At 48.9% G+C, this 11957-nt stretch overlaps 1 protein-coding gene across 1 annotated transcript in view; it reads left to right on the top strand.

Annotated features, from left to right (window-relative positions):
- Positions 1-2134: 2134 nt before the first annotated feature.
- Positions 2135-11957, top strand: part of uevld (UEV and lactate/malate dehyrogenase domains) — a 33937-nt gene continuing 24114 nt past the window's right edge. Inside the window, exons 1-4 of the mRNA XM_038807591.1 lie at positions 2135-2297; positions 3422-3506; positions 8764-8829; positions 10019-10182. Coding sequence (XP_038663519.1) covers positions 2256-2297; positions 3422-3506; positions 8764-8829; positions 10019-10182 — 357 coding nt within the window. The 5' untranslated portion in view covers positions 2135-2255. The remainder of the gene's footprint in view (positions 2298-3421; positions 3507-8763; positions 8830-10018; positions 10183-11957) is intronic.

The raw sequence follows: 11957 nt of genomic DNA, 5'->3' as shown, positions 1-11957 counted from the left end.
ATGTTATTTTCTATCCTCTCTCACCCCATAGAACATAGAACAGTACAGCACAGAACAGGCCCTTCAGCCCTCGATGTTGTGCCGAGCAATGATCACCCTACTTATACCCACGTAACCCGTATACCCGTAACCCAACAATCCCCCCATTAACCTTACACTACGGGCAATTTAGCATGGCCAATCCACCTAACCCGCACATCTTTGGACTGTGGGAGGAAACCGGAGCACCCGGAGGAAACCCACGCACACACAGGGAGGACGTGCAGACTCCACACAGACAGTGACCCAGCCGGGAATCGAACCTGGGACCCTGGAGCTGTGAAGCATTGATGCTAACCACCATGCTACCGTGAGGCCCCCATCTACTGACTCAGGCCGGCTAAGATTGGGGCGGTGCAGCATGTCCTCTTGAGTTTAATGTCTAAGGCAGCTCTGTCAGGTGCAAGGAGGTCATGTTCCCTTTCATAGATCATAGATTTATCATAGAAGTTACAGTGCAGAAGGAGGCCATTCGGCCCATCGAGCCTGCACCAGCTCTTGGAAAGAGCACCCTACCCAAGCCCACACCTCCACCCTATCCCCATAACCCAGTAACCCCACCAAACACTAAGGGCAATTTTAGACACTAAAGGGCAATTTATCACGGCCAATCCACCTAACCTTACATCTTTGGACTGTGGGAGGAAACCGGAGCACCCGGAGGAAACCCACGCAGACACGGGGAGAACGTGCAGACTCCGCACAGACAGTGACCCAAGCCGGGAATTGAACCTGGGACCCTGGAGCTGTGAAGCCATTGTGCTATCCACAATGCTACCGTGCTGCCCTTTGTTGGAGTACTTGCTGCAATAAACCTACAAGTTAAAGGTCCAGCCAAGAAAAAGTCCTTAACAGGTCAGGTACAAGGTAAGTATATAAGGTAGACATAGAGCAATGATCACCCTACTCAAGCCAACATATCCACCCTATACCAGTAAACCCACCCACCCCAAATTAACCTTATTTTTTAGGACACTAAGGGCAATTTAGCATGGCCAATCCACCTAACCCGCACATCTTTGGACTGTGGGAGGAAACCGGAGCACCCGGAAGAAACCCACCCACACATGGGGAGGACGTGCAGACTCCGCACAGACAGTGACCCAGCCGGGAATCGAACCTGGGACCCTGGAGCTGTGAAGCATTTATGCTAACCACCATGCTGCCCCATAATGGGGAGGATTTGGTAAGTGGAGTGGGGAAGTTGGGTTGAGCTGTGCTTCAGTGTAGGGTGGGGTCTCAGGAGGAATCCTGTGGAGGTGGGGAGTCTCTTGTGAGGAAGTCCCGTGAAGATTCCTGATTCACTGGTGTTGGGGAAGTAACAATAGTTACCCGGAAATTAGAAGTGGTTTTAATCTTAACATCTTCTAGGTAACTATTAATGTAAAACAGTCTTAACAATCATACATCTACAACTTCAATCACGTTTCAGATGGTTTCCAGTTCAGGGCAATTAGCCAAGGGAAGTATGCACTTCCCAGGCAATTGCCGTGCAACCTAACCTGGGAATGGTGGGGTTGCTCAGCAGATGTTCGGTGCACTCCCGCGCCAAAAACATTGCCCCTCAGCTGGGAAGTTACGACCCATGACTGCGCATGCCCATTGTGTCGTCCGTCTTTTATTCGCAGTCAGACTTACATCCGGGCCAGAGCTGCGACGCAGTCACACAGCTCCAACTCAAATGCGCTCGCGGAAATTCGCTCCGGCTCCACCCCTCGCGCGTTTGTCCCGCCCAGCTGTCAGGTCACGCCCACCCCTCCTCTTGGCCCCTCTCCGCTTTGTTTGAATTGGATCCGTCCGACTCTGCGTGGCTCTACCCCGCTAGGATCCGCCCCCACTGCGAGGCCCCGCTCCGCTAGGATCCGCCCCCACTGCGAGGCCCCGCCCCGCTAGGATCCGCCCGCTCTGCGTGACCCCGCACCCTCTGCGTGGCCCCTCCCCGCTAACTCCCCCCCCCCCCGTGTGGTCCCGCCCCGCTAGGATCCGCCCCCTCTGCGCGGCTCCGCCCTGCTAGGATCCGCCCCCTCTGCGCGGCCCCGCCCCTCTAGGATCCGCCCCCTATACGCGGCCCCGCCCCGCTAGGATCCGCCCCCTCTGCGCGGCCCCGCCCCCTCTGCGCCACACGGGAGATTGCGCGCTCCAGTCATTCCATTTGTTTGAGTTGAGCCGGAAGTGGTAAAAGTGGAAGGGAAAACGATTAAATTCTAAATGAAGAAATGGAGTTTAATGAAATGGCGCTGAAAAAACAATTGGGAAAGGTGAGATTCAGCTTGTGAGACGCCCACGGGTGAGCAGGGGGCGATGCCTACCTACCATTTGGAAGGTGAAGAGCGAGGGAAAGGGAAGGAGAGGGGGAAGAGAGGAGGGAAGGAGAGGGAAAGAGAGGAGGAAGGGGAAGGAGGGCGAGAGGGAAAGAGAGGAGGGGGTAGCACTGTCACAGCCATAAGAATAAACAATCCCGATTTCTCCTCACCATTCGTCTGTAAACAGAAGGGTGTTTTGATTTTCCCCTTAATAAAAGGTGGTATATTTCCCACCGTTTTGTTCTGTTGTCAACAAATTTCTATAATAACCACACAGACGTGTGATAGGATAAATTCAGAGGGTTAATTTATTTGCACACAATTAAATGTGTGTGGAGTCAAAGTGGTGTATTCCTTCACAGGGGTTGGCAGGCTGAATTGAAGTTGAATAATTCATTTTCAAATAAAGCGACTTCCACAATGAGATAGGCACGCAGAAATGAATTAGTCTTGTAGAGAAATGGTTCTGAAGTTCCAGTAGAAACAGTGTAGATGGGGCCAAGCATTCAAATCTGTGCAGAGCTCCCTTTCTGTGCTGCTGGATAGAGAGAACGGGCAGGATGGTGGAGTTAGGCCAGGATGAGATCAGCCATGATCGAATGACAGAGCAGACACAAAGGGTCAAATGGCCTAATTCTACTCCTATAACTTCTGAAATATGGCAGATTGAGTCTTGCAGCTCCACAAGGCAATATAACTGGTTTATTCAGATCGAGGTTCATGTCACATGCTCAGCTCTCCACATCACTTTTAACAAAGGACATCTAAGCCTTGTCTGGGTCTCCCAGCTTGTTAATTGAGCTATTGAGAATTAAAGGAAGGGTGCAGAGCTCTTTGGCCGAATAGACAAGTGGACTCTGGTTGGTCGATTTGTGTTCTGAAATGCAGATGGCTTTTCAGAGATATTGAAAGTCTTAACTCCATTATAGATGCGGTGGAAGGTGGAGATGCCCATTAAGGAGGGAAGGGAGGGGGGAGAGACAGGAGGAGGTGTGTCACTCACAATTATGATTGGAATACTCAAATGGGGAGGAGGTAAAATGTAGCCCCAATTCACCTTGAACTTTTATACATTTCAGTACAAATTCCGGGATTTGACCATCGAGGAGCTGAAGAATGTGCATCACAAGTTCCCTGACCTTAAATTGTCGATGGACACATACAGTAAGCCTTTCAAATTTTGCTGTAACATTATATCATGACAATCTGGATTCGCACCATTGCATGAATCAATTGAGTTTCTGAATTTGGCAAGTCGTGTACTTGAGTTCAGCTTTAACAATGCCTTGTGTTGCCATGGCATTTCTTCTAGGCCCAGCCCTCTCAAACATTATTATTGGGTTCCATGAGAAATGGGTCTTTTTTTTTAAATTTAGAGTACGCAATTAATTTTTTCCAATTAAGGGGCAATTTAGCATGGCCAATCCACCTACCTTGCATATCTTTTGGGTTGTGGGGGCGAAACCCACGCAGACACGGGGAGAATGTGCAAACTCCACACAGACAGTGACCCAGAGCTGGGATCGAACCTGGGACCTCAGCGCCTTTTGGCTGCAGGGCTAACCCACTGCGCCACCGTGCTGCCCAGAAATGGGTCTTTGATTGAATCACACCTAAGCTCCTGCCCCTTGCATATTTCCAATATGTGGATGATATGTTTGCTATATTTAAATTGTAGCAATGTGTATTAATTACTTTGCATGGGTCAATGGGTTCCATCTTGCGCTCAAATTCATCTTTGAAATGGAGCAGTCAAATTAACTCCCCTTTCTTGACACACTAGTTGAGGGGGTCTCTATCATCGTCTATCCCAAGCCTATCTTCGCTATTCAATATAGGCATTGGGATTCTTACAGTTCTACCCGCTACAAGCTTGACCTTATCAGCGCCTCCTAAATAGGACCTAAGCCATTTGCTTACCATGCAGAAATAGGGCTCATCAATGATATCCTGCAGGATAATGGCTACTCTAATCCTATAATTTCACGGTACATCATGTAATCATGAGCAAGCCTAAGGCCGTCGCTTTCGACCTTAAAAGTGTGCCCAGGCAACCTCCGATTACATTGGAAGGGCAATGTATCTAAAATCTGAACAACAGTGGAAGCTAGCTGTTTCTTTGCCACTACAGTGCACTCGAAACACAAGGGGCGGGATTCTCTGTTGGCTGTCACCGAAGCATAATTGGGCGGAGAATAGGTTCCAATGCCAAAATTGCAGCAGATGCCGATTTGATGCACAAATCGCAATTCTCTGTCACCTCAACAGTGGCGTCAATATGCACTGGAACGCACTTGCAGTATACTCCGTTTGGGCTTCCCTGATTCCCCTCCTCCGATGTGTCGAATTACTGATGGCGCGATTCACTTGTGCTTTTAAAAATCGTATAGCAGGCATTATGGCTGATGAAGGAGAGAGAGGAGGTAGGACACAGAGGAGCGACTGTGGGCTGCCGTGCTGGAAACTGGCTGGGCTCACTTGGGGGGGGGGGGGGGGGGGGGGGGTGATGGGGGAACAGGCTGAATGGCTGGAGTGAACCCCCCAAGGGACTGGGGCAGTGCCTAGGCACGGACCGCCATTGCTGCGACCATCTTGCTGCGCACCCACTGACCAACCACTCTGGCCTCTGGTTCTGCAGAGTGACACTGGCCGTTATGGCTGTGTGGGATGGGATTTAGTGCCAGGGGCACAGTGCTGCCTACTCACCCTGGCCGCCCTGAGGATTTGTTCAGATTTTTATGGCACTATTGGCCAGTCTGGACGGTGTTGTCTATGGTGCTGACTGCCTCTGCCACTTGCTCCCAGGCCAGGGTTACAGGGTCATCCTCTTCTCCTCCTTGGCATCCAGGGGGGTCTTCAGCTCGGCATCTGTGAAATGTGGGACTGCAATGGTGTGTGGGGAGTGAAGTGTGTGTATATGCGGCTGCAGCATGTCAGCCTCCTGTGTGTCAATTTTGAATCCGGCAAATCCGACACCGTTTCTCATTGGAATCGATTGTGTTCCACGTGGCGCCTTTTAACAGTAACAGAATCGGTCCAGCTGCAGCGCCAGTTTTGCTGTCGTGAAAGTCCACAAATTCTAAGTTAACACTTAGTCTCAGAAATGGAGAATCCTGCCCAAGGTATTTGCCACTAACAGAATGTTGCTGTCAAACCAAGAAACGTTCTGTCTCTCACACAAAAATGAGTTACGAATATGAATTTCAGTACCAGTGTAATGGTAGGTAGGCCGTACACCCCAAAGATTGGTGGATTGTATCAAACAGCATGTCCCAGCTACTGTTCGCAACAGGCAAGGTACAGACCATACCTAACCAGCTCATACCTGCAAAACACAATGTCTAATAATAGATGTGATTCAGCAATTGCTGACTATCCCTCAGTGTGCTAAAAATCATGCTGACAACCAATTAAGATTGTCAGTCATGTTTGCAGTGTAGTGCATTTACAGGTACTGTAAGCTGCACATTATTAATACACAGGGCCCTGTTCTTTACAGACCGAAAGAACATGGAGACAGGTTGTGCCTGTTTCTGCGAAGCAAAGGAGGAGTCCTGTGGCGCAGTGGCAGTTGGGAAGATGGGGGAGGGGGAAGGGTTACGCAAGTTGGAAACCCCCAGATGGAGCAGTTGATGGCGTTTATTCGAGAGGAGTTCCGCCAGCAGCGAAAGGAGATGCGGGAAGATCGGTTGAAGGCCATCAAGGATCGATGGAGGGAGTCTCTAAGTGCCTGGAGGCACAGGGGTCGCAGATCCGAGAGATGGAGAAGGTCATGTCCAACGGGTGGTTGCATTGGAGGTGGAGGTGGGGCTCCTCAGAGCAAAGTTAGAGGAGCGGAGAACAGATCTAGAAGGCATAACCTGCGTATTGTTGGCCTGCCTCTGAAAGGCACAAGTGCCACAAGATACGTCTCAAGGATGCTGGTGGCGGATGGCGTATTGGACAAGGCTCTGGAGGTGGAGAGGGTGCACAGGTCCCTAAGGCAGAAGCTGAGGGTGGGGGAGCTGCCATTAGCGGTGGTTGTGAGGCTCCATGAGTTTGTGAAAAAGGAGAAGATCCTGTGGTGGGCCAGGGAGAAGCGGAACTGCGAATGGGAGGGGAACAAGGTCCAAGTCTATCAGGACATTGGAGCAGAGCTGGCAAAAAGGCGTGCCGGGTTTAACAAGGCAAAAGCATTTCAATACCGAAGGCAGATCCGGTTTGGGGTACTATACCCGGCAAAATTGTGGGTGACTTTTGAAGGCCGTGAGTACCATTCTGAAATCCCAGAGGAGGCCAATGACTTCATCAGAGACCATAAACTTGGGAAGAAGTGAATGTTGGTGAGAGACGGAGGAGCTGGAACAACAGAAATGCGAGTAGTGAGGGGTTGGAGAGTGGGAGACTTTTTCTCGGGTGGGGTGATTCTGTCGTGATAGCTTACTAAAGGGCAATAAGTGTGTAAGGGGGCAACTGCCCCCTTAAAGGAGGCAGAATTGGGAGGGGAGGATAGCGGACGGTAGCGGGGAATGGAGGCGCAAGCCTCCCGTAAGGTTCATAACATGGAATGTACGGGGACTGAACGGGTCGGTGACGGGGTCTCAGGTCTTTGCGCACTTGAGGAGCTTGAAGGCGGGGAGGTGATCTTTCTGCAGGAGACTTATCTCCGGTTGAAGGATCAGGTTCGGTTGGGAAAGGGATGGGTGGGTCAGGCATTTCTCTCTCAAGGTTTGATTCAAAGCAGGGGGGGGTGACCAACCTGCTGAGGTTTGTAGGTGCCAAGGAGGCGCGGGACCCCGGGGGGGAATGCGGGGTGTTGGACGGGGCGTCTGGTGAACGTCTACGTGTCAAATTGGGACGCGTGGGGTTTGTGAAGGAGTTCCTGGGAGGAATTCCGGACCTGGACACGCATCTGTTGATTGTGGGGGGTGATTTTTAACTGCGTGCTGGAACAGAGGTGGACAGGTCGAGTCCTAACTCGAATCCAGGGAACTACAGGCCGGTGAGCCTTACGTCAGTGGGTAGGGAAATTACTGGAGAGAATTCTTCGAGACAGGTTCTACTCCCATTTGGAAGCAAATGGACGTATTAGTGAGAGGCAGCATGGTTTTGTGAAGGGGAAGCCGTGTCTCACTAACTTGATAGAGTTTTTCGAAGAGGTCACAAAGATTGATGCAGGTAGGGCAGTGGATGTTGTCTATATGGACTTCAGTATGGCCTTTGACAAGGTCCCTCATGGTAGACTGGTACAAAAGGTGAAGTCACACGGGATCAGGGCTGAGCTGGCAAGATGGATACAGAACTGGCTAGGTCATAGAAGGCAGAGAGTAGCAATGGAAGGGTGCTTTTCTAATTGGAGAGCTGTGACTAGTGGTGTTCCACAGGGATCAGTGCTGGGACCTTTGCTGTTCGTAGTATATATAAATGATTTGGAGGAATACGTAACTGTTCTGATTAGTAAGTTTGCAGACAACACAAAGGTTGGTGGAATTGCGGATAGCGATGAGGACTGTCAGAGGATACAGCAGGATTTAGATCATTTGGAGACTTGGGCGGAGAGATGGCAGATGGACAAATGTGAGGTAATGCATTTTGGAAGGCCTAATGCAGGTAGGGAATATACAGTGAATGGTATAACCCTCAAGAGTATTGAAAGTCAGAGAGATCTAGGTGTACAGGTCCACAGGTCACTTGCAGAGTATAATGCAGGAAAATGGTGTTGAAGTAGAAGATCAGCCTCTTGTTGGGTGAAGGAGTGGCTGGAAGGGCTGGGTGGCTGCCTCCTACTTATTCGCTGGGTGTCTCAAAGCATTTCACAGCCAATAAAATACTTTTTGAAGTGTAATTGCTGTTGTAATGTAGGAAACACACCACCAATCTTTGCACAGCAAGCTCCTCCAAACAGCAATCTGATGATGATCAGAAAGTCTGTTTCTGTGATGCTGTCTAAAGGATAACTGTTGGCCAGGAAACTGGGATTAATTTACCCTCCTCTCCTTCAAGATAATGACCAGGACTTTTACGAAACGGCTACACGGAACCTCAAAAGATGCCAAGTCAAGAGTGCAACGCTCCCGTGGTGCTGCACAAGGAGTGTCAGCCTAGACGTTTGTGCTCCGGTCTCTGCAGTGGGATTTGAGCCAGCTGAAACAATAACCCTGCAAGGCTTTACTGCCCATGGGGGAGGAAAGGAGGAAATTGGGCTATTTTTTAAAATAAAAGGCAAACTTACCCAGGCGTAGGTGCACTGGTCAAACACATTTTGGAACTGTGACCTGAGAGATATACTTTTAATCTAAGTCTCTTTGAATGTAATTTGTGAAGCAGCCAAAGTTTATGATGCAAGTATAAGTGTGAACCACTCCTCAGTGAATGTTTTGCACACTAATCCAGTGGAATTCCTGCAGCCAAATGGGACTAAAGATTTCTGTTCAAATTGCAGCTTTCAGCGATGGCTCCCAGAAAGATCTTCTAAGCCTAATTGGAACCATTCCTATTAGATACCAAGGTAAGCTCCTTTCCCCATGTTAACATCAGAGTCTCATCCTGTCAGAGAGCAGAATTGTTCTTTTAATATGTACCACTGTCTGCTTTTCCATATTTAAGAAGATGTGATGTGAAAATTTCACATTGTTATCATTGTTTTACTGAAATCCTAATGCAGTAACCACTTGGGCAAGGTACTATGGGGGTGGGTTGATGAGGGCAGTATGGAAGCCCATGAACCATTCCCAGCAAAAACACATTCAGAAAAGATAATTTGAGGGGCGAGAGCTAGTTCAGACCACCTATAATAAAACTCTTTGTCTCCCTGTACAGGTGCTAATAAAACCTTGATGTGGCATCACAATCATTTAGTGACAAGGTTGAATCGATGCATGTCTTAAAACTGCACTATAACCTAAAATAAAATCATAGACCATAAGATATAGGTGCAGAATTAGGCCATTCGACCCATCGTGGCTGTTCTGCCATTCAATCATGGCTGATAAATTTCTCATCCCCATTCTCTTGTCTTCATCCCGTAATCCCTGATCCCCTTACTAATCAAGAACCTGTCTATCTCTGTCTTAAAGACACTCCAGTGATTTGGCCTTTTGTAGCAATGAGTTCCACAGATTCACCACCCTCAGCTGAAGAAATTCCTCCTCATCTCAATTTTAAAGGATCGTCCCTTCAGTCGGAGGCTGTGTCCTCCGGTGCTAGTCTCTCCTACTAGTGGAAATATCTTCACGTCACTCACTTCATATTAGAAGTGGCCCTCCTGGACCCCCTCCTCCCAGTCGATACCCGTGGTATTTGCCTGAAGTGTGCTCCCGGAATTTGAACTCGGGCATGGCACTGCAGTACCTCTTCTGGCCACTGCAGCACTGTGCCTGCAGGGATTGGAGAGCTGTCACCCAATCTGATTGGCCGACAGCTCTCCAAGGCGGGACTTCTGTCCAAGGGTAGACGGAAGTCCCACCTGCTACCAATCAATACTCAATTGAGTAAAAAATAGCGGGAGGCCTGTCAGAGTACTGCTGACTCTCAGGATGACATGTGCCAAATGCTCACCAGCCTGAGAATTCAGGCCCGTATCTCAGCTTTGTTTTGACTGTTAAGAAAATCTTGAGTTTAAAAAGGTTTATTTGTTAACTACAGCTTGTGTGCTAAAATAAATTTCAGATCTTTCTTTTCTTTCCTTTGTTATCCAGGACATTCCTATAACATTCCCATTCAAATATGGATTCTTGACTCTCATCCTTTTGGTCCTCCTTTGTGCTTCCTGAGACCGACTTCGAACATGATCATTCGTGAGGGGAAACATGTGGATGCTCAAGGACGCATTTATTTACCATACCTGCAACACTGGAGTCATGTAAGAAACCAGAGACAAGCAGCATTATACATAAGTAAAACTGGGAAACTTTGGCACATGAGTGGTGTCTGTTAGCAGGGACCAGTGCCATGAACTTAGAGCGCCAGTCTTCAGGTTTAGCAATATGGTATTCAGTGTAGCACAGAATGTGGGGAACTCTGTGTCTGCAGAGACTCATGACAGGGATGTCTTTAGTCTACAAAGGGCCAGTGGCATTTAATGTTGATCATCAGGCTCTGGGTTGTATTATCTGCTGAATTGTAGGTGGTGACAGCGTTTGTATGCATGCTCTCCGATGCGATGTGCTTTGGATTAGATAAGATGGAGATTGATGGCATGGCTTCTCAATGAGAAACTCCTGAACCTGACTGTTTCATCCAGCAAGTTTCCCAATAATGTAAAACATGAGATGGTAATTCATAGAACATACAGTGCAGAAGGAGGCCATTCAGCCCATCGAGTCTGCACTGACCCACTTAAGCCCTCACTTCCACCCTATCTCCGTAACCCAATAACCCTCCTAACCTTTTTGGCCAATAAGGGCGATTTATCATGGCCAATCCACCTAACCTGCAGGTCTTTGGACTGTGGGAGGAAACCGGAGAACCCGGAGGAAACCCACGCAGACACGGGGAGAACGTGCAGACTCCGCACAGACAGTGACCCAGCGGGGAATCGAACCTGGGACCCTGGCGCTGTGAAGTCACAGTGCTATCCACTTGTGCTACCTTGCTGTCATGCGGGGCTATCATAGAAATACAGAATTTACAGTGCAGAAAGAGGCCATTCGGCCCATCAAGTCTGCACCAGCCCTTGGAAAGAGTACCCTACTTAAGCCTACACCTCCACCCTATCCCCGTAACCCAATAACCTGGCCTAACCTTTTGGGAACTAAGGGTCAATTTAGCATGGCCAAACCACCTAACCTGCACATCTTTGGACTGTGGGAGGAAACTGGAGCACGCGGAGGAAACCCACATCGACACGGGGCGAAAGTGTTCATTGAAAGCTGCTGTTTATTAACCATTCCCAACCCACAGCGTGATCAATGATGTTATTTGCTGATTGGCCTAAGTGAGGTGAAGCCAATTCTCCATTGGCTCAAGGGGTACGTAATCAATCTCTGATTGATCTAGGTGGGCATGATCAGTTCTTAATTGGTTTCTCGAGGGTTAGGTTTATCTATTGATATTTCTTATTATTCCCTGGCTGGCCCTTTAAATATGTCAGTTACTTGTGAGACCATCCCTGTCATTAAAAATTGTTTCTGTTACTTGCTTGCAAGGATCAAACTGAGGTTTTATGGCCTCCTTCCTCCCCATTTGTTTAGGATGGGGGTAGTCTGCTGTCATGCCCATATGAATGGTGTCATAAGCGTGTCGTCTCAGAATTTCATAGAATTTTACAATGCAAAAGGAGGCCATTCGGCCCATCGAGTGCACCGGCCCTTGGAAAGAGCACCCTACCCAAGCCCTCACCCCCACCCTTCCTGTAACCCAGTAACCCCACCCAACCTTTTTGGACACTGAGGGCAATTCTGCGTGGCCAGTCCGCCTAATGTGCACATGTTTGGACTGTGGGAGGAAACCGGAGCACCCGGAGGAAACCCACACAGACATGGGGAGAACGTACAGACTCCACAGGGACAGTGACCCAAGACGGAAATCAAACCTTGGACCCTGGAGCTGTGAAGCAACTGTGCTTTTGTCTAATTGGTACAAGTTCCTCATTAAATCAAATCTTTATCAGTGATTCCTTTCGAGGCCCTGTCCTTC

This window comes from Scyliorhinus canicula, chromosome 9 (assembly GCF_902713615.1).
Source record: "Scyliorhinus canicula chromosome 9, sScyCan1.1, whole genome shotgun sequence".
NCBI classification, from domain to species: domain Eukaryota; kingdom Metazoa; phylum Chordata; class Chondrichthyes; order Carcharhiniformes; family Scyliorhinidae; genus Scyliorhinus; species Scyliorhinus canicula.
The sequence above is the reverse complement of the archived record's forward strand: the minus strand, read 5'-3'. Positions and strand labels throughout refer to the sequence as shown.